The 23,309-nt window shown below is 38.4% G+C and overlaps 1 protein-coding gene across 1 annotated transcript; it reads left to right on the top strand.

Annotated features, from left to right (window-relative positions):
• Positions 1 to 643: 643 nt before the first annotated feature.
• LOC148010900 (cytochrome P450 71AU50-like) lies at positions 644 to 21,649 on the top strand. The gene is made up of 4 exons (XM_087671587.1): positions 644 to 1,189; positions 8,745 to 8,845; positions 20,633 to 20,834; positions 20,951 to 21,649. Exons 1-4 carry the CDS (start codon positions 644 to 646, stop codon positions 21,647 to 21,649), a joined length of 1,548 nt encoding a protein of 515 aa, XP_087527713.1.
• Positions 21,650 to 23,309: the final 1,660 nt, after the last annotated feature.

The raw sequence follows: 23,309 nt of genomic DNA, 5'->3' as shown, positions 1-23,309 counted from the left end.
CTTCGAATAAAAAATTGGTCAATGGAAGATGTTACAATTCACACGTGGTAAATTTTGATTTAACAAAAGAGGATATAAATTGTTGTGACTAGTTTCTTTTAAAGAATTAAAACACATTTCCATGCACTTCCACCACTAGTGTGAACACCAATGCTCCTCTAAATTGCTAAAACTGTTGCCTTAGACCAAGTATGCTTTTCCAAAGGAGTCAATTTTATTGCAGATGACAAAACTCCATGGGCCTTCCCCAATTCACAAACCTAGTTATGTACAAAACACTTAACTAAGAGGTGATTTGTGTTGGGTGAGTGGTGTGATGTAATTGAACACAATCTACAAAATGCGAGGGCTTCATCCTCTCTAAATTACCCATTCTAACAGCATGAGAACTTTACTATAAATGTACAATAGTACCGTACAAAATGACAAACTACTCCGGTCTAGTAAGTTGTCGTAGTACCCGCAAGCATACCAAGGCTGAGCACCGAGGGTGTGGTAGTCAATACTCGCAGTAGCCCGAAGCGTGGATGAGCAAAATGAGAATCGGCGACATGGAGGTTGTGCGAACGGAAGTACTGAGTAGTTTGGTGACAGCCGGGCTGGTGGTGCTATTGTGCTACGTTGTGTTACAGAATAGCAGGCGATGGAGGGGATTACCGCGAGGACCATGCCATGGCCAATATGGCCGGTGATAGGAAACCTGTATCATTTAGCGGCCGGCGGGAAGCTCATCCACCGGAACCTGGCTCAGCTAGCAAGCAAGTATGGACCGATACTGCACCTACGCCTGGGTTACGCTGACACGGTGGTAATCAGCAGCCCGTCCTTGGCCAGGGAGGTGCTTGAGCACCAGGACAAGGTGTTCGCGAACCGGCCGCCCATGGAGGCCTCGCGTTGCCTGCAGTTCGGCACCGGCAACACCCTCGCCATGGCTGACCTCGGCCCCGCCTGGCAGGACCTCCGGCGCTTTGCCACCCTCCACCTCTTCAACCCCAAGCGCCTCCTCTCCTTCCAGCCCATCTTAGACCAGGAGATAAACCACGCTATCTCCAAGATCCAATCCTCCGCCGGCAGTACCTGCCTCGACCTCACCTCTCACATCGACTCCCTGCACCTCGAGAACCTCTTCTGCCCAATCGCCGTCGGCAAGCGCCAGGACGACATCTCACACATCCAACGGCTCAAGGAGGTTATGCATAAGAGCACTCTTTTCTTCAAGTCGAACGTGATTGGCGACTTACAAGGAACTTTAGACACTAAACTAGATAGTAAAACGATTCACATCTAGTAAATGTATAAAATTTTCTACTTAGCAAGTAGGGAATTTTAAGATCTCAACTAGTTTTTTAGTTTTACTATATAAAAATGAAGCTAGAACTAGTAAATAGACTAGTATCTAGCAAATGCATGTAGTTTTCTAGTTACCATGTAGGGAGTTTTGTATTTAAACTAGGATTTTAATTTTATTGGATAAATATAATGGCATCTATAACTAGTAAAATAAGTGTTTACTTAGCAAATAAATCTTATAACTTATAAGTCATAGAAAATAGTCATTATCATAATAAGCTAAGTAACACTTCTTAAGACCATATTATGCTAATGTGTTGGACCTGAACCTATGTTACTAAGTCTTGGACAACTATTAATGTAACTTGCATCTCAATCTCCTCTTGCATGCTTTGCATTTCAAAGACACTTTTCATGTGTAGGTAGTGATAGAAAGACCATTTCATATAGCTATTGTTTACACCAAACATAGTTTTATGTACTAATTGCGTGATGTGTAGAACTTTTAATGTGATGTAGTATTGCGAAGATTCTATTATGGTAACATAGGAAACTTGAAAATTTATCAAGGTGTAAACTTGCCAATGTAAAGTTTTCATATCCCAGATATTTATTCATAGTCTCATGCATGGTTTATATATCTAATGTCTAGATAATCATGCATTTGTATATACACTTATTTATTAAAGTCGCACATACACATGATATATATTGTGTCACAAGGATAGTTGGGACCACCTTAAACCTTATGCTCAACCCTAGTGCAACACAAGAAGGTGGAAGATGTGTTTACTTGGCACAATAGACACCAAGGAACCACATGGTGCACTACCCGCTTGTATAGGTGCTATGCTAATATGCATGCATGGTGGATCTCCAATGGTCTTCGGGTCCTTTCCATCCTCTTAGAGATGGCGTCCAACCATATCCCCTTGTTGGTCTCCATTAGGGTGATCCTCATCTAATGGTCCCTCCCCATTTAGACTCAACACTTCTTTTTTGGATGATAAAAAATTTGTTCAATCCTTATGTCGCATGTGGGAAGGATTCAAGGACAACATGCGATCTCCTATGTTCAGATGGATCAAATGCTGAAAGAGCATTGTTAAGGCCTCAAAGAGACATGGCACCAAGATGGTTTCTTGTAGAAAAAGGAATTGCCCCCTTGTTGCTAAGGCATGAGAAGTTGCTATTAGTGCTCTTGGCCTTACTCTTGGAGATCATGTAATGAAGTTGGAATTGAGGAGTTTTTCCGAAAGGAAGATGAAAGGAAGGTCTCTTTTGCTAAGGTCCAACTCAAAGGTATGTGGGACATCATGGGTGATGCTCCCACTTCTTGATCTCTAGGTACACTTAGATCTAAACACAAGATAGAAACCATTGTTTGTGCAGAAGATGAGATGGGTAATATGATTTTTCATGATCAAGGGATTGCTTGGGTGTTTAGTTTCCACCTCTCCTCGATTGCTCGAACTGTTCCCCCAAAGACACATGACTATGAAGCTAGGGTTGAGGCCTTCTTCAGAGACTTTGTTAAATGGATTTCTATACATGAAGCTCTAATGCTCAAAAATCCCTTCTCCAAGGATGAGATCAATATGGTACTATGGGCCAACTCTTTAGGTTTTGTATTTTTTACTTTGTTACCATGTGGTTGAGCCACAAGTAGGATCAATATTCTGGAGTCAATATCTTAGGATACCTCTCTAAGTTTTTAAATAGAGGACTCATTAATTTGGTGCCCAAGTCCATTGAGAGAAGCAAGCCAACTCATTGGAGGCCTGTTAAGAATGCTCCCCTTTTCATACAAGGTTCTAGCCAAAAATTTGGCTATGAGAATCAGGATATTGTTGTCCAAAGTGGTCTACCAGAGAAAATATGGTTTCATCCATGGGTGCTATGTACAGAATGTGGTTATGAACCTTGTGCTTGCTATAGATGAGGCTCTGATTTACCAAATCAACTTTGTCTTGGTCAATACGGACCTCAATAAAGCTTATGATAGATTCAACTAGAGATTTATCATTGCTATGCTTGATGCCTTTGGATTTAGACCAATTTTCATTAAGATGGTCTCAACATTTTTCTCCAATGCCTTGGCCTCTATGATGGTTAATGATTTGGCTCCCCCCCCCCCCACCCTCTGCCCCTCAAGAGGTTGATATGACAAGGATGCCATTGGCCCCTCTACTATTTGCCCTCATCATCGACCCTTCACTTAAAAGAAATGATAAGGCATGGCTGATGCTGCTATCTAGGGCCTACCCATGTCTAACAAATAGCAATTCATGGTGCAATTTTTCACTAATGACAATGCTAGCATATTGGAAGCTAAGAAATCATGGATTGATTTACTCGCTATCTATAAGGAGTTTGCAACTCTATCGGCATCCAAGATTAGTGTTAGTCAATCCTTACATGGAACACAATATATATGGGCTCTCCTTCCAATCAGCACAACATTGTGAAGTAGGTAGAAACAATAAATCTTAGGAATGGAGGGACCTAGAAAGAACTACATGTGATCAATTGCTCATCGATTGGCCTTAGAGAGAGAGAAAGTCATTGGCTCTGTAAGGTCACATCTGGACACAAAGCCCAATGGCCAACTTCACCAGCCCCCAAACTGGTGCACCTAACTAAGCTTATAACATCCCCCATGGGCAGCCCACTTTGGGTGTGCAAGAAAGAATAAGATATTAAAGGCCCGCATCCACCAAATTGGCTATGAAGACCTAGGTAGAATGGAGGAAGGAATTCTTGCACACTAGACCATCAACATGGAGAAAGAGAGCTCAAAAGGCACGGTGGGCTATGAAGTCAAACAAATCAAATGCACTGATATAGTGGCAAGTGACAATCAACACAGGCTACCTATTAGAGCTAGGATCTCCAAGATTGTTAAGGTACCCTCGTGGTGTGTATCACGTAGAAATAACAAGGAATGTACCAAGCACCTGTTTTGGGATTTCCCCCAGTCCCAAGTAGTTTGGAATGAACATAAAGTGCCAATGACATGGTAAGATTGCACATGGAAGTGTGTCTTAGAAAGAAATAAAAATGGGAAATAGATTGAAAAATGGTTATATAAAATGCATTGGTACCTATACCCATAGCCCATCTTAGTAGTTGTCCTTCATATTCTATAGCACATGCAATTTACTTGCAATATTTTGCAAGTAGCAACCAATCATGTGACCAAGGACATTACCTTAAGTCACTCATGTTTGGTTAGGGACATAATAGCTCGTTATATCTATGATAGACAATATCTATGATGTCTATCTTTATATATAATATCCAAGGACCTGTGGAACTAAATGTTGAGACATAGGCATATGAACCCTATGTAGCACCATAAAGCTTTTCAAGCTTTATGGTGCTAGAGAGAATAACTCTAAAATTTTCCTTAAGATCAAAATTTTTAGTCTGGGGTAAAAGCAAGGAGAAGACCTAGGTAAGTTCATTTCTCACATGAAGGGGCTCATGACACAACTATCCTTAGTTCAAGCTCCAATTCATGATAGTTCAAGCTCCATATCTTACAGCTTGCCAAGACTAGTCTTTATGCTTGTTGTGCCAAGTGAAGATGTAAGCATCTTCGTTCATAATCATGGAGGAAACATCTAGCAAATCATACATCCTCTTCAAGTCACGCCATTTTTCTTTCTCACATACAATCGTGATACTGTTTCCATGGAAGTGGTCAACCTCAGTTGGCATTTCGTTCTAGTCCCCTATGAAGATGGTACACTCTTCCAAAATTCTTCCTTTAAAATATTCCCAAAGCCTTGATCTATTCATGGATGCAAACACATTTCTATATATTTCTCTATGACATTCATTTTCATTGGAGACATTGCCAACTAGACATAGCAATGCTTTCATGTGTTTAGGGTGTAATAATTTATAACTAGTTGCATGCGTAATGCACCCAACATACCTTCTCTCTTGATTGTCCTTGAAAGGCATTAATGTTTAGATTCAATATGGCCCTATGCATAATTGAACTTTACTACTATTTTCTTACAAATTCTAATCCTTCTATCATTGAAGAATGGGTTTAGAATGGCCATATTTACAAGAGTAGTAAATGAGGATAGAATATATCAAATATCTATATCATCATATCATAGTAAAAGAACTAAAACTAAATCAATATAATCCATGAGCCATGATTTACAAGAAATTAAAGTCATAAGAGCTCTTCCATGTATCAACAACCCCATCTATAATGCACACAATCATCATTCAATTTTGTGAGTAGATGTTTTATTTGCAACGTTAATGTTGGAAATGATTGTCTCCAAAATGGTCAAGAGAAATGTTATGTGATAAATTCAAAATAATTGCACTTAGCATAAATCACTATTCTCAAAAACTCACATCAAATTGTATTATAATCCTTGGAGGGGTTAGACAAAAAGATGTTCTCTATACTCAAAAGTAGAAATTCAAGATTAGAAATCTTAAATACTTTAGTTGAAAACGCTTCAAATTGCATTTTTGATACGGATCTCTACAATATTTATCTATCAATTTTTTTAATCTACCATGAAAGTTAGGAAAAATATGCTCATGTATCATACTCAACATCCATGCCATGGCACATGCTGTGATCATGAGTATGGAGAAGGAAGCCCATCATGGGCTCATTTCCAAAGGGTTCCCATAGGATCACCAAACATTAGAAACAAATGAAACTACATGGGCCAAAATATCTTACAAATCCCTTAAAACAAATTCGCTAATGGTAACACCCTTTTGAAGGGTAGCCGTCCTTCATCTTCTGTCTGTTGTCTGTCTTGAAGGGTAGTCATCGGTTGTCTATCTGGGGAGGCCTTTGTAGCAACATCCTCCCTTAAAACAATTTTGCTAATGGTAACACCCTTTTGAAGGGTATTCGTCCATCGTCTTTTGCCCATTGTCTGTCTTGAAGGGCACTCATCTGTTGTCTATTTGGGGGGGCCTTTTGAAGGGTAGTTGTCCCTCATCTTCTGCCCGTCGTCTGTCTTGAAGAGCAGTCATCTGTTGTCTGTTTGGGGGGGCCTTTGTAGTAGCATTATCTTTTTCTTGAAGGCTTCCCGATCGCAACAATAACCCCCCACCAAGGAATACGCCTCCAAAAATTTAGCAACAATGCCTTTGACAACATTCCCAATTGCCAAGGTCTTGCTCTCCCTCAAAATCATGAAGACCAATGCTCACCAATACGAGGATGAACAAGGAGAGACTAGAGGATTTGGAGCTAAATTTTGCAAGGTAAATCATACACAGGATAAATTATCGTTAGCTAGATGAGTCTTATCATTTGTTAGTATACTAATGTGAATTGACTTCATGTTTGTATTAGTCCACCAATGATCATCAAAGCTAAATGAATTATAAGAATCGCATGTAGCAACACATATGAACACTTCAATGTAGGCAGATTTGGTGATGATGAGCCTACTTGTAGAGGGTGAGGCCTGCTTGGATATTTCTCTTGTGGTGTAGAAGGGGTTGAGGGTATTGGTGATAGTCCTCTCCATGGAAGGCAAATAAAAACTTTGGGTAGTTGGGTAGAAAAGCATGACTACCTCCTCATAATTGACCCCAAGTTAGACCAACCTACCTGCCCACTTTTTCAACTGAATCTCTACCTTTGTGCATTTGTGGATGCAGATTCTCATGCTTGGGATTAGAATGTATTGTCCATGTATTGGTGGAGTCTCTTTGGATAGTAATCTACTAGAGATAGATGATCCAGAATGTAGATGTTCAAGAGTTTCAAATCTAAATAGGTATTCCTTCTTCTACTATGTTGTTGCTATAAAACATACTAGAGATAGATGATCTAGAATGTAGATGTTGAATTAACTCTGGCATGGCAATAGAACTATAGAAGCTGGCTACTTCTGAATTATCTCTGGCATGGTAATAAATGATGGTGTAATATATGAGCTTGGTACAATTGTGTTGCATCCAACTAGGACTACGTCGTCATCTCCCTACGTGGGTTTTCTACTATTGGAGATGACCTTGAAAACTCTTGGTTATTGTCCTTTATCCAGGGTGCAAATGTCAGCTCCGTAGAATGTGAGAGAGAGGTGTTATTAGTAGACACCAATTTTAAGAAAGTAGAGGACATATTGGTTTAGTCCTATGTGCAAAAAGCAATGCTTGGAGAAAAGGGGACTCAGAGATATGTATCATAATACATGAGGACCAACTTGCATAAAGTGAAGAAAGCCAGCTACATAATGATAGACACTTCTGTCTGATATCATAATGGATTCATAACTAAGTGATGATTCTCCTAATTCGTATTTCTTGGTTATGGCAGGGAATATACTTCAACAGGGTACATGGATATGGTTGAACTCTGAGGTCCAAAAACAAGTGGTACATTGTGACTAGAGATAAGATTTGTTTGGAGGATGTAGGGCTAGCTAGATACATTCTTTGAGAACTCAAAATCTACTTCATCATGGTTTGCTGTCTCTGAGTGAAGCTATAGGTTTGTTCACAAGATGAGATCAGAACATATCATGATGCAACAATCATCAATGATGCAACTTGTGTAGTGGATTTCAAGCTTGTAATTATCCATGATGTCATGTTGGAGATGGCCCTTCTGCATCTCGATCTCCACCAGAGACTAAGACCATCCAATCAAGATTTTGTGGTTATATATTTTCTGCAATCCAGTAAGTACTACCATAGCCTATTCCTAGATATTGTGGTTCCTAGTAAGTACTATTGTAGCCAATCGAGATTTTGTGGTTACATATTTTCTGCAATCCAGTAAGTACTATCGTAGCCTATTTTCTACAATCCAGTAAGTACTACCGTAGCCTATTAATGGAATCCAAAGACAATAAATGTAGAGAGCTGAAGAGGAGCCCCTTGCTGCATCCCAACACTCCTTCATGATACAACATTTGGGCAAAAGTTCTCTGGATTGATCATCATGATATGCATCATGCAGAGGTTGATCTGTTTGTATCATAAGCTACTACAGTATTGAAGCTGGGCAGAGTTGTCAAGCTCTTTTTGCAACGTGCCTTCTAGTCGAAGATGGTGGATCTGAAGATGCCCCTTCCTAGATACATGCAGATCAACATCATATCCTCAAAGGACTTGCAGATCCTCACCCCTCGGGGATTAGGGGCTAGGACTTGTGATTCGATCCATGCTTTGCATGAAATTTCAATAACTGTGTGCTGAGAGGCTAGTGGGCACACTTCTTGACCACATCAAGTATTATTCGGAGCTCCTGTGTGCTCAGCATGATCGATTGACACAGGTATTTGGATGAGTAGTTCTTGAATCTCCTATAGGCAACTTCAATCCCCTCTCCCTAGTAGACCGAAATCATGAGAAGTGAGAGCTGCAATGACTGCCCTTGTGGAGAGGGATGGCATCATGCCCTGGAAGAAGTGCATTAATGTCTTTGTATCCCCCTTTTCAAGTTTTATGTCGTTGACACAGTGCATGAGGAACATGCAGAGCAGGGAGATGACTGTGCTGCAGGCCCCCTTGCTTACAACATTTACAGGAGAGAGCGTCAGAGGTGACTTACTCTCATTTGGGTGTGATCATCCACTTGCCGTTTAATGATCCTTCCATGGTGCCAATCGTCTCTGTGATCTGGATTGGATCTATTGATGGCCCTGTAGGTTTTGTTGTTCCGTTTTGTGGCATTCGGTCATCTCTTGAATCACATTTCATACCTGTCTGAGATCAGAAGGCAACCCCTCACCATCCCATCCAGGGTGTTAATGTTGCCCTCCCCATGCAGGTGCATTAAACAAATTACCTTAGTTCCACAATCAGAATGCGCGGACTGCCCCTCACGTGGTACTTTCAGGTCTTCTTCATGTTCCATTCATTACCAAACTATGATTAAATCAACTTTGATTTCGTATATCCGTTTTCTCTTATTCCTCTTTGTATTCTTGTCAGTTGATCATTTACATAAATTCTTTGAACACTCCTCTAAGCTAGTTAGATGGAAACATCTATACTTTCCTGATGCATTCTATGTCTCATGTTCCCTAATTTTAGTCATTTAATAATGATAAAGACCACGAGCCCTTCCTTGGAATGAAGAAGATGTTGCAGCTGTCTATTCCCTGGTTTTAGTCATTTGATATTGATAAAGACCATAGGCCCTTCCTTAGAATCAAGAGTGGGTGCAACTACCCATACTCTACTCCATGCTAATTACAGGGGAATGTTGCTCTTCGATGAAAACAAAAGCGTGCAACTCTAATGCTGGAAGTGATATATGATCCCTCATATTTCTGCCAATCAACAATCAGATACTTACAAGTACATTACTTTCTTAATTTTTGCTTTGCTCATTCGAAAGTATGGCCTGTCTTATGGCTGTATTGGAGTCATATGTTCTTGATGAGCCTAAAATTGGTTGCTTTCACTCAGTGTGGAAGAGTACAGGGCTACAAAGAAAGCATTTATGGAGGCAAAATTATTCGAAAGTGATTACTCAGATGAGTCTCTCTGCACCTGTGAACTGACCTGTGGCTTCACGTCTAGAGATGTTGAAGTTTGAGGTAATATCGTGCTTCTCTGAACTGTATTATTCCTTTGACCATCGTGCATTCCTAATGAAAAAATGCCTATAACTTATAGAAACATCCACGAACTCCATCATCAAACTCATTTGTCGAGTCTAGAAAATCTGCCTCTTCTCACGATCAACCAACACCTCATAAGCCTTCTGGACAGCATTAAAAGTGTTGGTCTTTTTTTCTTCTTTTTTCCCTTGTTGAAACAAAAAGATTCCGAGGAAGCAGAAACACCATATTGGGGAATATGGGAATTTCCCATAAGTTTGGGACATGTGGTCAAATCTTTGGATTTGTCATAACTTGAACAATATAACTCCAAATCGAGTGCTCTATAGCTCAATAGATTCCATTTTGAAAGTGCTTTCCAATGATAGGTCACATCATATGGTTTTTAGAAACTTATGGTATGTTTTCAGTGTGCCACCTTTTTAGTATTCAAAAAAACGGAATTGGGAGATTCCAAAACTCCCTAATATTGTGTTCAGATAGAATTCTTAAAAAAGGAAATAGAGAAATAAATATTGATAAACTCAAAAAATTTTAAAAAAGTTATCATCCTACCATTGAAACACTAACCTTAATATATTTTCCCTCTAACGTTTTGGAACTCCCGCCTTCTCTTCTTTTTCCCTTTTTTCATTCAACAACATAGCAGGCCGTACTCTGTGAGTTGAGTGGAGGTGCACAGATTTCATGATAGAGAAAGAAAAGACGTCATATATTGCAGCATCAGTCACCATCACTAAGCTCCAGTTCAGGTACAATATTTTTGCAATGTCTGATAAGATTCTTTCATGCATTAGTACGTTTTTGCTATGGCTTATCAGGCCTGTTAGGTCTCAGTAATTACTTCTGCTACGAGGGTCTCCTGCACTAGTACTTCTTTCTTGTGCTTGTACAGACACTGGCTTACAGACATTTTTTGGGATGTCATAGTAATAGTAGCCCTCTGAGTAGTTTCTCCCCTTCAGGCTTGTGAAGAAATTGTTCACATACGTAGTCCTCGATGCTACTTGTGTCCTTTGAAGGGAAGTAGCTACAGTTATATCAAAACTTTGAAAGGTATTGGGGTGTATAATGATTATGAATCACAGAAAACTCTCCATTACGGAATCATATTGTCCACTGCTGTAAAAGGACTTCCTATACTATAATGCTTCCAGAATAAGCGAGAGGGCTGAACAGTTTGCAGAAGGTCAATAAAACAAGTTTGGCCTCATGCTATGAAAGCCCATGGTGGACATAAGGTACTTTGTACTCGGTCAAGTTAAAAAGAAAGTCCTGCTAAATAGTTACACATAAAGTCCCAGATGGCGCAGATTTGCACGAATTCTGTTACAAACTCGAATGAGGCTCTTTTGAAGTAGGAGAACCGCCTGTCAAGCATCTAGACTGGAATTCCACATCATGCTGTAGTGACCATTTTGGCTTACACATTCTAATCTGAGCTCAAGAATTATTGTTCATGAAGCCTAATAAGACATGGATGTTTAGGGCTAACTAGAGGATGAACAATTGTACAAATCACTAGGTTGGCCATTGATTGTGATGGCATTTGAGATATTGTAAGCCCCACCCTAGGCTAAAGCCTGAGTGATAATATCCTCCACATTAGCATTCCACCATTCACCTGTTAGTATTAAATAAGCAAAAACCGAGGGAACCGTTAATTACACATGAACACTCTATAGATGAACCAGAAAGCAATTGTGACCATATGTAAGATTAGTTGTAGCTTTGAACTTTTGGAGAACATAGCCAGCTCTTCCCATAGCTCAACATTCAGAGATTAACTGAATAGTTTAGAGCTATTAAGAAGGGTTGTGAAGGGATTTGCACTCTTAACATGTGGCCAACTCTAAGCCTGATTCTTATTTGAAAAACTAGCTACAGTGATAGTAATAGTGACATGTGGGTAAAGAATGGCCAGTAGAGGTGATTAAAAATTTCTCAAGGCTACGCTTGAGTCTTGTCCCTTCTTGTTTCATGTGTGTACTGTCAAGGTTAGTAAACATGTCACCTGCAGCATGTACTATCAAGGTTGTATCAATAGATTTCATTCATATAGACCTCTAGCATGGTTAGGAAACATGTCACCTGCAACATGTACTGTCAAGGTTGTATCAACAGATTTCATTCATATAGCAGCTACATTTCTTAGGCAATCGAGCATCCAGCACAGTCTTAGCATTGTCTACAAAACACACAGCTATGCCTAGTCCAAACCACCTTGTTACAACTTGTATCAGCTTTAAACTCCTACAAATAGCTAGAAACTATCCACTAGCAACACCTTGCTTATTTTGCCTTTCTCACTTGCCACAGTTCACCCAGGCTCAAATTTTTAGTACCTAAGGTGACATAACCTCAACCTAAGTCTTATGCATTGCTAAACACCAATCACAGTTCTCACAAACGACATGAAAAGAGAGATGATACAACTAGAGCTGATTCAGTTTTACAAATTAGAGTCTCAGACAAGTTACACACCCCACTAGTTCTCCACAAATACAACCAACTCAAAAACCTTTAACATTTCTCAAGTTTTCTAAATTGCATTCCAAAAACACAAGCTTGCTGCTTAAGAGGGGAAACACCAATCTCACATACAGATGGGAAATTCAAGGTGTAATACTCAAAAAAATGATGAGTTCGTACCTGGCTGGTCCTTGACCTCCTCCTACACAAAAAAGAATTGGAGCAGAATCACGAGAATCAAAAAGTTCATACATAGCGAGTCTTTGCAGAGGCCATATCACAGAATTGGAGCAGAATCACGAGAATGGAAAACATAATCGTTAATTAGGCTTACTATGAAATTGAAGTAGCAAGTCTTTGCAGAGGCCACATCACAGAATTGGAGCAGAATTATGAGAATGGAAACGGCCACCAACAGTAGCCTCATACCTTGCATGCTTTAGCTCCTACCAGATGCTTTAATGATTGCATGTCCGAGGCAATTTTGAAGAAAGTACCTAACGAGTCTCTGCATATGCCATCGCTCTCTGCGCATGGCTGCTGCATGTTGCTTCTTGAGAGCCCTTGCTTCAATCTCATCTTTGGAGAAGAGAGTGTTGTCCTAGTCTCGCATATCATCTGACTGCATTAACACCTTGAATTAAAATGCATTATGATATGGAATAAAGTACATTCAAGGGGGGTTATCATGCACCAATTGTAGCATCCTGGATCACTGCTAAGGCAAAGGAAGATGTAATGATCATACTAGGTGAAAGTTAAAGCTCTATATAAACTTACACTTCTCATAGAGCTGTTGTGGGATCGGATGCTGTGTCCAACAATCTGAGACGCTGAAAGTGGTCAGCTTCCTATTTCGTGGTCTCTTTCTCCAAAATGGTCTTTACTTGTCTTGCTCTTACCCTTGTTTGTAGCCCGACAAGGGCTTGCATGCACTTGAGGGAAATCCTCGCTTGCCTTCTAACGAGATGACCCCTAACAACTACCTGAAGCTTTACCAGTGCCTTCAGAGCACGCATGGCTTGCCTTTCCTGTGAAATAGGTGATGTATTAGATTGTTTTAATTAAGGTAATACTCGAACTTTAACATAGCACAGTGCTTATAAATATTAGATAGCCTTCACAACTCAATCCTTCGATTTGGAAACTCATACAATCTCTCTTTTGTGCTTGACATGATGACTTCAGTCTCAATCTGCTTCATATTCCTTTTCTGAAATAGCATTGAAGGGAAATCCCAGACTAAATTATGTGAATAATTCAAGCTTGATGCTTGAAGTAAGTGGATACCTTGCAATTGATCTTGTTCATGAGTGTTGATCAATTAATAGATGGCAATTGAACATACCAAGTGGCCTCTAAAAGCTGCCTAAATCAATGTTGCTGCCCTTGGTCTACATTCTTCCGCACAAAATTCTATAGACATGGATCGACAACAAAATAGAGGAAGTAGAGTCGAGAGATTCCATTTGAGGCAAATATGTAGATGTCAACATTGCTTTAGTCGCATAAACAAATGTTTTTTAATTGTTTTTAAGGAAGTGTTTGAGAATAACAAACTCGTATAGACTATGATATCAACTACAAAGTATGGTTTTAAATGTAACTAGTATAGACTATAATATTAACTACGCAACTAAAATATGTTATTAACGTAAACTATGTTATGAGCCGTTTTTTTGCAGTCTTGGAGTTTTAATTGTGGAGCTCATAATTTCATCAACCTTGGACTGAAGATTGAAGATACTCAAGTAAGGGATGTCTTCTTCTACAAGCACATTAAGAAAATGCACATGTAACTATAAGTGTGCACATAGTACTGAAGGTTGGAAATTAGTGAATCGTAGTACTTATTTTAGACACGCTAAAAATGACATGCTTGGGATTACACATTCTTCTCTAGAAAGATCACATCCTAGTGAACCAAGGGACTTAAATGTGCAAGGAGATCTTCTTGAGAACCGAAGGTACGAAGAATCATCTCTAATGCATGGTGAAACTAACATAGGTGAATTAAATAGACGACATAGGTGGTGTGATTGCCTTGCATATTTTAATGGTGGGAGGAGTGTTGGTCCACAAACTTTTATTAGGCACCAGGAGTTGAAGGCCAAATAAGATGCGCTAAGTATGCAAATTAGTCTTACTCCTTCTAATGAAAGACAACATGAACAAGGCAATGATCAAACTATCAATACTTCTATAAGTCCCTCCTTTAGTCATGACAACAACTCAATTAACCATGTTGAGTCTCCTCAAATAGATCCTTCTATAGATAGTCACATATCTATTACTGGGCCATCATTATATCAACAAACTATACAAAAAATAATTGAGCTTCAAGCTCTTTGGGATGAGAACCAAATATCAATTAGTGCACAAGAGAAGATGCTCCGATTATTGTTCGGAGACATGGGCAATCCAAGGGCTAGGGCTCAAAGAGTTGAAGAGTGCAAGCAAGTTTAAGTAAGCTATTAGTGCAACTACCTGATACATGGGATGGAAACCTTGATGGAGTGAGAGTCCCAACATCTTGGGAGCAACTTGAATCTATGTATCATGGTCTTGGCATGGTCCAACCTGAGCGCTGTAGGTTTTGCATGGGAAGAAAAAACAATGATCATGAGATTGAGCTTCTTACACCTAGTAAAGAAGATTCTTATGCCAAAGATGTAGTCTTGTGTTCTTGCAAACAAAATATGCGAAAAAGAATACTAAAGCGTGATTGTATTGAATGTTGTGAAAAGTGTAAAAAATGCAATAAGCAAAGGAGAGAAATGTTAGCTATTGATTATTTACCTCTAAAGAAACAATTAGAGCTTTTAGTGTGATCCAAGACACTTTGTCATGATTTCCTAAGCATGCGGCATCATAAAACAAGATGGTTAGGGAAAGACATCCATATGCAACCAGAATTCATAAACGAGTTTTGGGATGGAACAAAGTGTCGTGAGTATCAAGATTTTTGGAATCCTGATGCTGAGTATGAGATGGTTGTTGCGTGCAACAACCCTACATGTGGAAAAGTATATACAAATTTTCCAAGGTATTGTTTCTCAATAGTTCTAGAACAAGGTTTTGACCAAGAGTTGCAAGAGTATAATTTTGTTTGTAAAAAATATAGACATCTCAACAAATGTAAAAGGAAAATGTGTAGAGGTGATCCTCCGGACTCGGCACTTCTTTTACATTGGGATGGCTTCCAAGCCTCTCGTACCACTCAAAAGGACTGTGGTGTGGTTGAAATTAAGGTCCTTAATGGTGGGAAGGGTTTCATATTAGGCATTATTCGTGTTTTATTCATACCTTTTAGTTGCTCTAAATTTATTCGTAATACTCTTGATGTATTTCAAACTTTTTTAAGACCACTTATTAGTGAGCTACAAGACCTTTACATAAATGGTATGCAAGTGTCATACAACTACCCTGTAGAAAAGATTTTTGAAAATCCAATGGGACAATCAAACTTTTGTGTTGTTAGATTAATGCTAATGATGGTTACAGGGGATCATCTTGCAAAATGCGAAATAGGATCCCTCAAAGATGGTGGGCAATTCTTTTGTCGTAGAGACAAAGCCCAAGCTACTCTCGATACTAGTAATCCCTCATTCCAAGGACGTTAGCTTTACGATGGTATTCGATATCAAGAAAGATATCCTCCAACCCAACGGTCCATAGGTGAAATGATTGATGCCTTATCAAGTTCAAACAGGGCATCCACACAAGCTGAAAAGGATGGAAAACTAAAGCTTGCAGGATTAGCTGGAGAGTCTATTCTATGGAAACTGTATGATTTGTATGGTTTTAACTTGTCAATAGACTTGATATATGATGCTATGCATGTGTTATCTCTAAATATATTTCAAAAATACATAGGAGTACTCATGAGAGCCATGTCCAATGAAAAGAAAAAGATGATAGATTTTTGTTGTGAAAATGCTTATAAGCTCTCTCCACCCTCTATTCATCATGGACGATGGTCTCATAATCCAAGTAAGTACAATGAAAGATTTAAGGCCAAAGAGAACCAAAAGTTCATCCAATGGTGCTTACCATATATTTTAGGTATAGTTGATGAGATACCAAAGTCAATTTTTGACCTAGGTTTGTTGCTTGGAGAGTTCGAAAGGAAGAAGCCTTTGGTGCTACTTCTTCTCCCTTAGAACACATTGCGGGAAATGGAGAACTACTAGATGACATATTGAGACATGGATCGCATGATGTGTATTGGTGTTGTGACTTTGAGCGAATGGTAGCATTATATGTAGCGGTAAAGACTAATAATCGCTTTAACGAAATATCTTATGTAGATTATTATAAGAGGACATTCTTCACTTCAATATTTAAGTTATTAGAAATGGAAGTAGATGGGCTTTTGCCACATGAAAGAATGCTTATCCAAGTACATACCTATCTTGTTTTACCTGATGGTTATGCTTTCACTGATTACCAGACACCGTGTTGTTATTCATTTCATGAGAATGGCATTGTGGAGGTTTCTTCAATTGAGAAGGCAAAGGAGATGTGGAAACTTTTTGAAAGAGATGATTCCCAATATCCTCGTAACATAATGATGCATGAAAAATGCATTTTAATCACAAAAAAGAGAAGATAACGTAGGCCCCTTTCATCAAAAGAACAAAAATATATTGCACAATTTCTTGGTCTTAAAGAGAATACACTAGTAGGACATCTAGTTACCACATATAGAAGAATTCTTTATAATGGAGAAATATACAAGATCACAGATGATGTCGTGGTAAAAACTAACACTTTTTGTAGTACGTTAGAAAGTATAGGTAATTGGAAAGCAAGACTCACTAAAAAATTTTCCATTCAATGGGATGGAGAGTATTACACATTTTTTAGTGGAGAATATTACAAGCAATGCATAACTGTAAAAGAAAATGAAGAAGGCTTACTTATAGATCCAATCATGGGGATGAGTGTACTACAAACTCAACGACTTCCATTTACATGGGATTGCATAAGACCATTGAGTTCTTTATTGCATAAGTTTGTTCCTTTACCTTTACATAATAGACTTGTTGCATATGAGATAAAAGATCTAATTCAAAGAACAAGATTATTACAAATAGGGGCAGTTGGTTGTATACCTCCTTGGTTGGAAAAATATGATATTGTGTTGGCAAGAAAACATGATGATATGGATGGGGAGTACATTCATGCAATGATAAGAGAGGTAAATTATGAAGAAAAAATGTGCAAATTGTCATGGTTGAAGTGTGATCATAATAGAAGTACATGGAGAATTGATATTGATGAAGATATTTGGAGGTATTGGAACTTGTATTGCATGGTAATGTCAAACTTTGAAGTTACAAAGAGAATGAGAGTAACATTATCAATTGGAGAGTCTATAGATGTTCCAATAGTGTGGAGATCATGTGATGTAACTTGACTGCTTTAGAGAGAGAGTGTGTGTGTGTGTTGCATTCTTGGAGATCCAAATGGGTGCTAGTAGCATTGGTCATAATGGACATATCATAATGCTTTATCTATGGGTGTTTGTATATTAGGACGGTATCTCGTGGATATAGCTCATGTTGTGTCTCATGTATAGGTAGTTGGACCTTTTTGTGTATGTGTGTATGTGTGCAGGTGTGATTATTAAAAAATGAGAAAATTTCTTGCTTGAAGAAGATTAATGTATGGATATAATCTCTTGTTTGAGGAATACTAGCATATAAAGTTGTAAATTTGATTTTAGCTTGTATCTTGTTTGATTTTAGCTTGTCTCATGGTTTGTATAGTTGTATATTGTATCCTTTTTATATGATTGATTGATTCTTTATTGGTTGAATATTAACATAGTTTCTTGATTTAATTTTAGCTTGTCTCATGGCCTCCCCAAATCAACAAACTCTAGATTCAATGATGCAAACTATCATCACTCTGCAAAAAACAATTGAGGAACTAAAATCAAAGAATGATAGTTCCGAACAAACAATGAGCATGAGCAAACCAGTTTCAATACAAAGTAAAAGAGTCCAGTTGCCACCTCAAAAGCAAATCAAGAGTATACAAATAGGGGATGTATCTCTAATGAAGACTCCTACATATGACCAGATTTTCAAACCACCTAAAAGAATTAGTCGAGAAGACCAAGATGAGTTTGGAAACCCATTTTTACTAAAATGCTATCGAGATACGCAAAATGTTAGGTATTGTCCTAATCACAAAAAAGTGTATGATTGGGTCAAGAGCCATGAGACTGGCAATGATTTGCAGTTTCATAATAATAAAGATGACAAACATAGAATTTTAGAGATCATATATCAAAACTATGATCAAATGTTACCCCTTGAGTTTCCTGGTGCTACTTACCTTTGGAAAAAGGAGGATGTATATCTGTACTATCTTTCTGTTGCTCAAAATCTCAGAAAGAAACTCAAGAGGAAAAGATCATCTTTGGTAGATATATATTTGGTAAGCATACTTATTTATCAAAATTTTCTCACCATAGATTATATACATAAGAAATTGGTACTGATTGGCACAACTGTGTTTTTTTAATAGAAGAATCATAGCTTTGAGCAAGTAGATATGCAACAAAAACCGGTAAGATTTGCAATTTTCATCTCAAGTTTTATTTTTTCTATTGTATAGTTTTTATTATCTTTATCTTTATTATAATCATTTCACTTTAAGTTTCTTAGATATATTTACCTTTCATTATATTTTCTCTAAAATTTTAGGATACAAGTGAGGAGGTGTATTATCCACAACTTATAGTGGAAGAACAATGTATCTTTTCTGAGAATAGTGTAACACATATATGTACATCGTTCACTCATTTAAATATTTTAATATTTAGAGTTTTTAGTTTTTGATATTGACTTCAATTTTCTTGCTTGTACTAGTTGGAATCTCACAATGATGGTCCGCCTCTTGTTTCAATTTTTGCTTTCGAAAAATGTCAAAAAAATAATGAAATGGTTAGTATATCTTGGTTTGTAGTCTTTTTTCATTTGATTGTCTCTAACACTTAACCTATGTTTCAGGACTATTTAAACTCAGATCATAGTTTTATGGAGCTACTACAAGGAATTCCATCTGTATGAGGAATATATACATATATTCTTAATTTTTATATACTTTTAAATTAAAAGATATTCCATTTTAAGTTTTACTTTTCTTGTATTATAGGGTTCATGCGGTAGTGAACACTCTCTTCCACAAGATATGATCCAAGATCCTGAGGAGGTTGAAGTAGCACGGAAAAGTCTTCGTGTACGAAAGGTATACTTAGCCATCTCTTGATATTTTATTTTAATATATGCATTTAATAAATTAAATCTAATTACAAACTTATTGTGATAAGATGAGCGAGAAAATGCAGCAAAGCAAGCAACAACAAAAGGAGAGTAAGGGAAAAAATAAGAAATTATCTGAGGTACTTCTTTGCATTTCTTTTTACTAAATGTGGCATAATTTAATTTTGTTAACTTTATTTTCTTGTCTATACTATAGACGCTTGACCATGTTGAGCCATCAAAAAGTGTGGATCCTTCTAATATAGAATTGCCATCAAGAACTTCATCGGCAACTCAATGTTATTAAATATTAAGACAATAGAGTAGCTAATTAAATTATGATGTAGTAGCACACTAATCTATGTTGTATTTCTAAAATGTAGGTTGTTAATGCATTTGAAGAGGAAGACCAAGAAACCATTCTCCTCAAATATTTAGACATCCAATCCATTGATGAGCTATATGCATCGTTAAAATCTACATATGGTGTTATTAAGAGAGATCCTACTTTTTTAGGATGACGCAATGAGCAAACATTGCCATCTATGAGAAAAGCTCTTGTGGATTGGTTACTCTATAGAGAGAAAATTCATGTCACAAAAAATCACAATAAACCTTTGAGTATTGATGATATATGTATCTTGAATTGACCTCTTTATTAATGAAGATAACATATTTTGATTTATATTTTTTACCATATTAGTAATTCTTAAAACTATCTACATGATTGCAACTAGTTTTCTTATATATAAAAAATACTATATGATTAGTTCTAACTAGTCTGTTTATATAGTAAAATTTCATTACATAGATAACTAGAGAATTTTAAAATTCCTAGACATAAATATTTTACTATATCACTAACTTGTAAAGTGTTTCACTTTTACTAGTTGAGACTTTTTCTAGATACTTTGATAAGTATCTAGAAAATTTCTCTTTTTTTTCTATATGGATAGGTGTCTAAAGTTCCTTGTGACTTGATACCCGCCCTCGGATTCCTGGACCTCAAAGCCAAGCGATCCCTCGCGATGAACACCGCGCGAAGGTCGATGCGCTGCTGGAGGAGTTGATCAAGCAATACGAGCTAGATCAGGGCCAAGATAGAATCTATGGTGTGGATGCGTGCAGGGAAGAGGCGGCAGCTGGCAGCTTCCTACGTGTGCTCTTGGCTGGCTTCCCGGACAACAAGAACAGGGTGAAGCAGCTACTCCAGGTACTGATCGTGGTTTCACAAATTTCTATATGTCGCCATCGATATATTGGAGACTGCAGGATGCTTTCTAATAGACTCGTGGTTCTTCCAATTCTCCTTAGCCCGTGCTTTCCCAGGAGCTTCTTGTGGGAGCGATTGATTCAGCAAGTTCGACATTGGATTGGGCAATGGCGGAGCTCATGGCCAACCCAGAGGAGCTGGCGAAGCTACAGAAGCTGGCGGACGAGGCGGTGGGCAGGGAGAGGATGGTGGAGGAAGAGGACGTGGCAAGGCTGGGGTATCTGAGGTGTGTAGTGAAGGAGACGTTGCGCCTGCACATGCCAGGGCCGTTCCTGACGCCCCGCATGTCCAGTCAGGCTTGCGTGGTGGGCGGCTACCACCTCCCCAAGGGCACTCGCGTCATGGTGCATGCATGGGCCATGGCCCGGGACCCCAAGCTGTGGGACCGCCCGGCACAATTCCTTCCTAAGCGCTTCCTCCTGTCCGGCGATCAGGGCAGTGCATTGGACTTTCGAGGCCAGCATTTCCAGTTCCTGCCCTTCGGGGCCGGCCGCAGGATCTGCCCTGGCCTGACTCTCGGTGAGAGCATCGTCGAGTTTGCCCTCGCTCGCCTCATTCACACCTTCCATTGGGAGTTGCCGCCCGGCCAAGAGCAAGTCGACCTGTCAGAAAGCTTTGGCTTGGTCGTCTCTCGCGCGACTCACCTCGTTGCCATCCCCACTCCACGCCTCACCATGAGAACATTAAAAATTTTCTTATATCGTATAAGTCCTTCCCCCAGAGCTAAGAGATGGTTGCCAATCTCTCTTTTCTAGGGAAAAACTCTTTTCTATAGAATGCTAATGTATTGGACAAAAAGTTACGTGACATGTGATGATGGTATCCTAACTGCTCGTCGAAAAATTATCCTTTTACATATATCTGAGACCAATAAGCAAGCCACTTGCGTGTGCTAGGTAACTTTACAGTAAGCTAGTAAAGGGAATATCTCTTTGTGTGTGTGCATGTTCTTTCTATAAATACAACCAAATGTATGTAGAACTTTGTTTTATGAATACACCCTTTCTGCATTTGTAGGTCATAGAAATCAAAATGATATTGTTACCAATATGGAGTGTTTTTTGGAGACCCAAATAGAGTCTAGGGAAGATGTGATGACACTAGAAGAAGCCACAACAAGGAAGGCCAGGTTTTGTGCGAATTGGCATACAAATCTAGATCAACTTTACAACCCAAACCATAAACAACTTGGCTTGGGTAGAAGAGTGGTCTAGGGTTTCTTTCGTGGAATAGCCAATTTTGCGAGGAAGTGCATATATCCATGGTGTGGGTATATTTGAAGCATATGATGATCGCAGACTATAATATCCACTTACTCGCACTAGATGGGTGGAGCACATGATGAATGATAAATAAGAAGGATATATAATCCATCATTACTTTGTATCTCAGAGATGGAGTACTTGTGTGTGTAGAACAAGGTCTTAAGTGATTACATACCAGAATTAAGTATGCCATTCTTAGAGGATGTACCAATAAAGAGTTGTGCATAGGATAAGAAGAATGAAGAGTTGAATGGGCATGGTTGTAGAGCATTTATTCCCAATCATATAGCCAATTGGTGAAAAGAATTTGGTTTGCTTAGAGGAAGTGCATTTGACTCTTTTGGGCCAAAAGTCTATTTTTGGTGTTGATGAGGTATTGATTGTCAATCACATATTGGAGCTCTATGGTGGAAAGTTTTCTCCAGCAAAGATAGATGGGATAGACAAGATGCAAGATACATATTCCAACATTTCAGATGTCATACTATTTTTAGGGGCATATGTCTTTTACCTCATATGGATACCACATTTTGGGTACATGGTAGATGATTTGTATTAGTGATCACAAAAGGGAGAGAAATTATTTTGGGACAAAAAGCACAACAAAGCCATGAGGAAATCAAGGAAACTACTAAAATCTTCATTGACATTGAGGAAGGTTGAGTATTCAAAGGGAAATCCTAATGTAATTATAGTGGACACTAGCCCTATTCGTATTGGATGGGTGATTGGGCAAGATGACAAGGAAGAGAATCAATATGCAATTAGATTTGGTGCAAAAGTGTTAAATGAAAGAGAAATGAGGTATCCATAAGTGAAGAGGAAGCTATGGGTCTTATAATAACCCTTAAATGTAAGAAAGAGCACTCTATAGGTGCACATGTGATTACTGAAACAAAATGTTTGTCATTATTAGGGATGATTGCAGTTGTGCCACTATAGATATTGCTATGCTAAGGTGGATTGCATATATAAAGTCACTAACTCATAAATTATACTACATTGCAAGGAGAGATAATTTGATTTTCAACATGTTGTCTAGGAGTACACTATGAGAATAAAGATAGGATGATAGATGATGAATAAGAGGTTGAATTTACTACTCAAAATATATATAATAGTGGGGTTGAATTGGCAGCTGCTATAATTG

Source organism: Lygodium microphyllum, chromosome 29, assembly GCF_053477565.2.
Source record: "Lygodium microphyllum isolate KBCC chromosome 29, Lygodium_microphyllum_v1.1.10, whole genome shotgun sequence".
In the NCBI taxonomy this organism is placed as follows: Eukaryota; Viridiplantae; Streptophyta; class Polypodiopsida; order Schizaeales; family Lygodiaceae; genus Lygodium; species Lygodium microphyllum.
The sequence above is the reverse complement of the archived record's forward strand: the minus strand, read 5'-3'. Positions and strand labels throughout refer to the sequence as shown.

Bases quoted from the DNA above. Each gene is read 5' to 3' on its own strand.
- LOC148010900 (XM_087671587.1), top strand. From the start codon at position 644: ATGGAGGGGATTACCGCGAGGACCATGCCATGGCCAATATGGCCGGTG. The intron at 1,190-8,744 runs GTTATGCATAAG...CCCCTTTTCAAG, and splicing joins ACATCCAACGGCTCAAGGAG to TTTTATGTCGTTGACACAGT. The intron at 20,835-20,950 runs GTACTGATCGTG...GTGCTTTCCCAG, and splicing joins GGGTGAAGCAGCTACTCCAG to GAGCTTCTTGTGGGAGCGAT.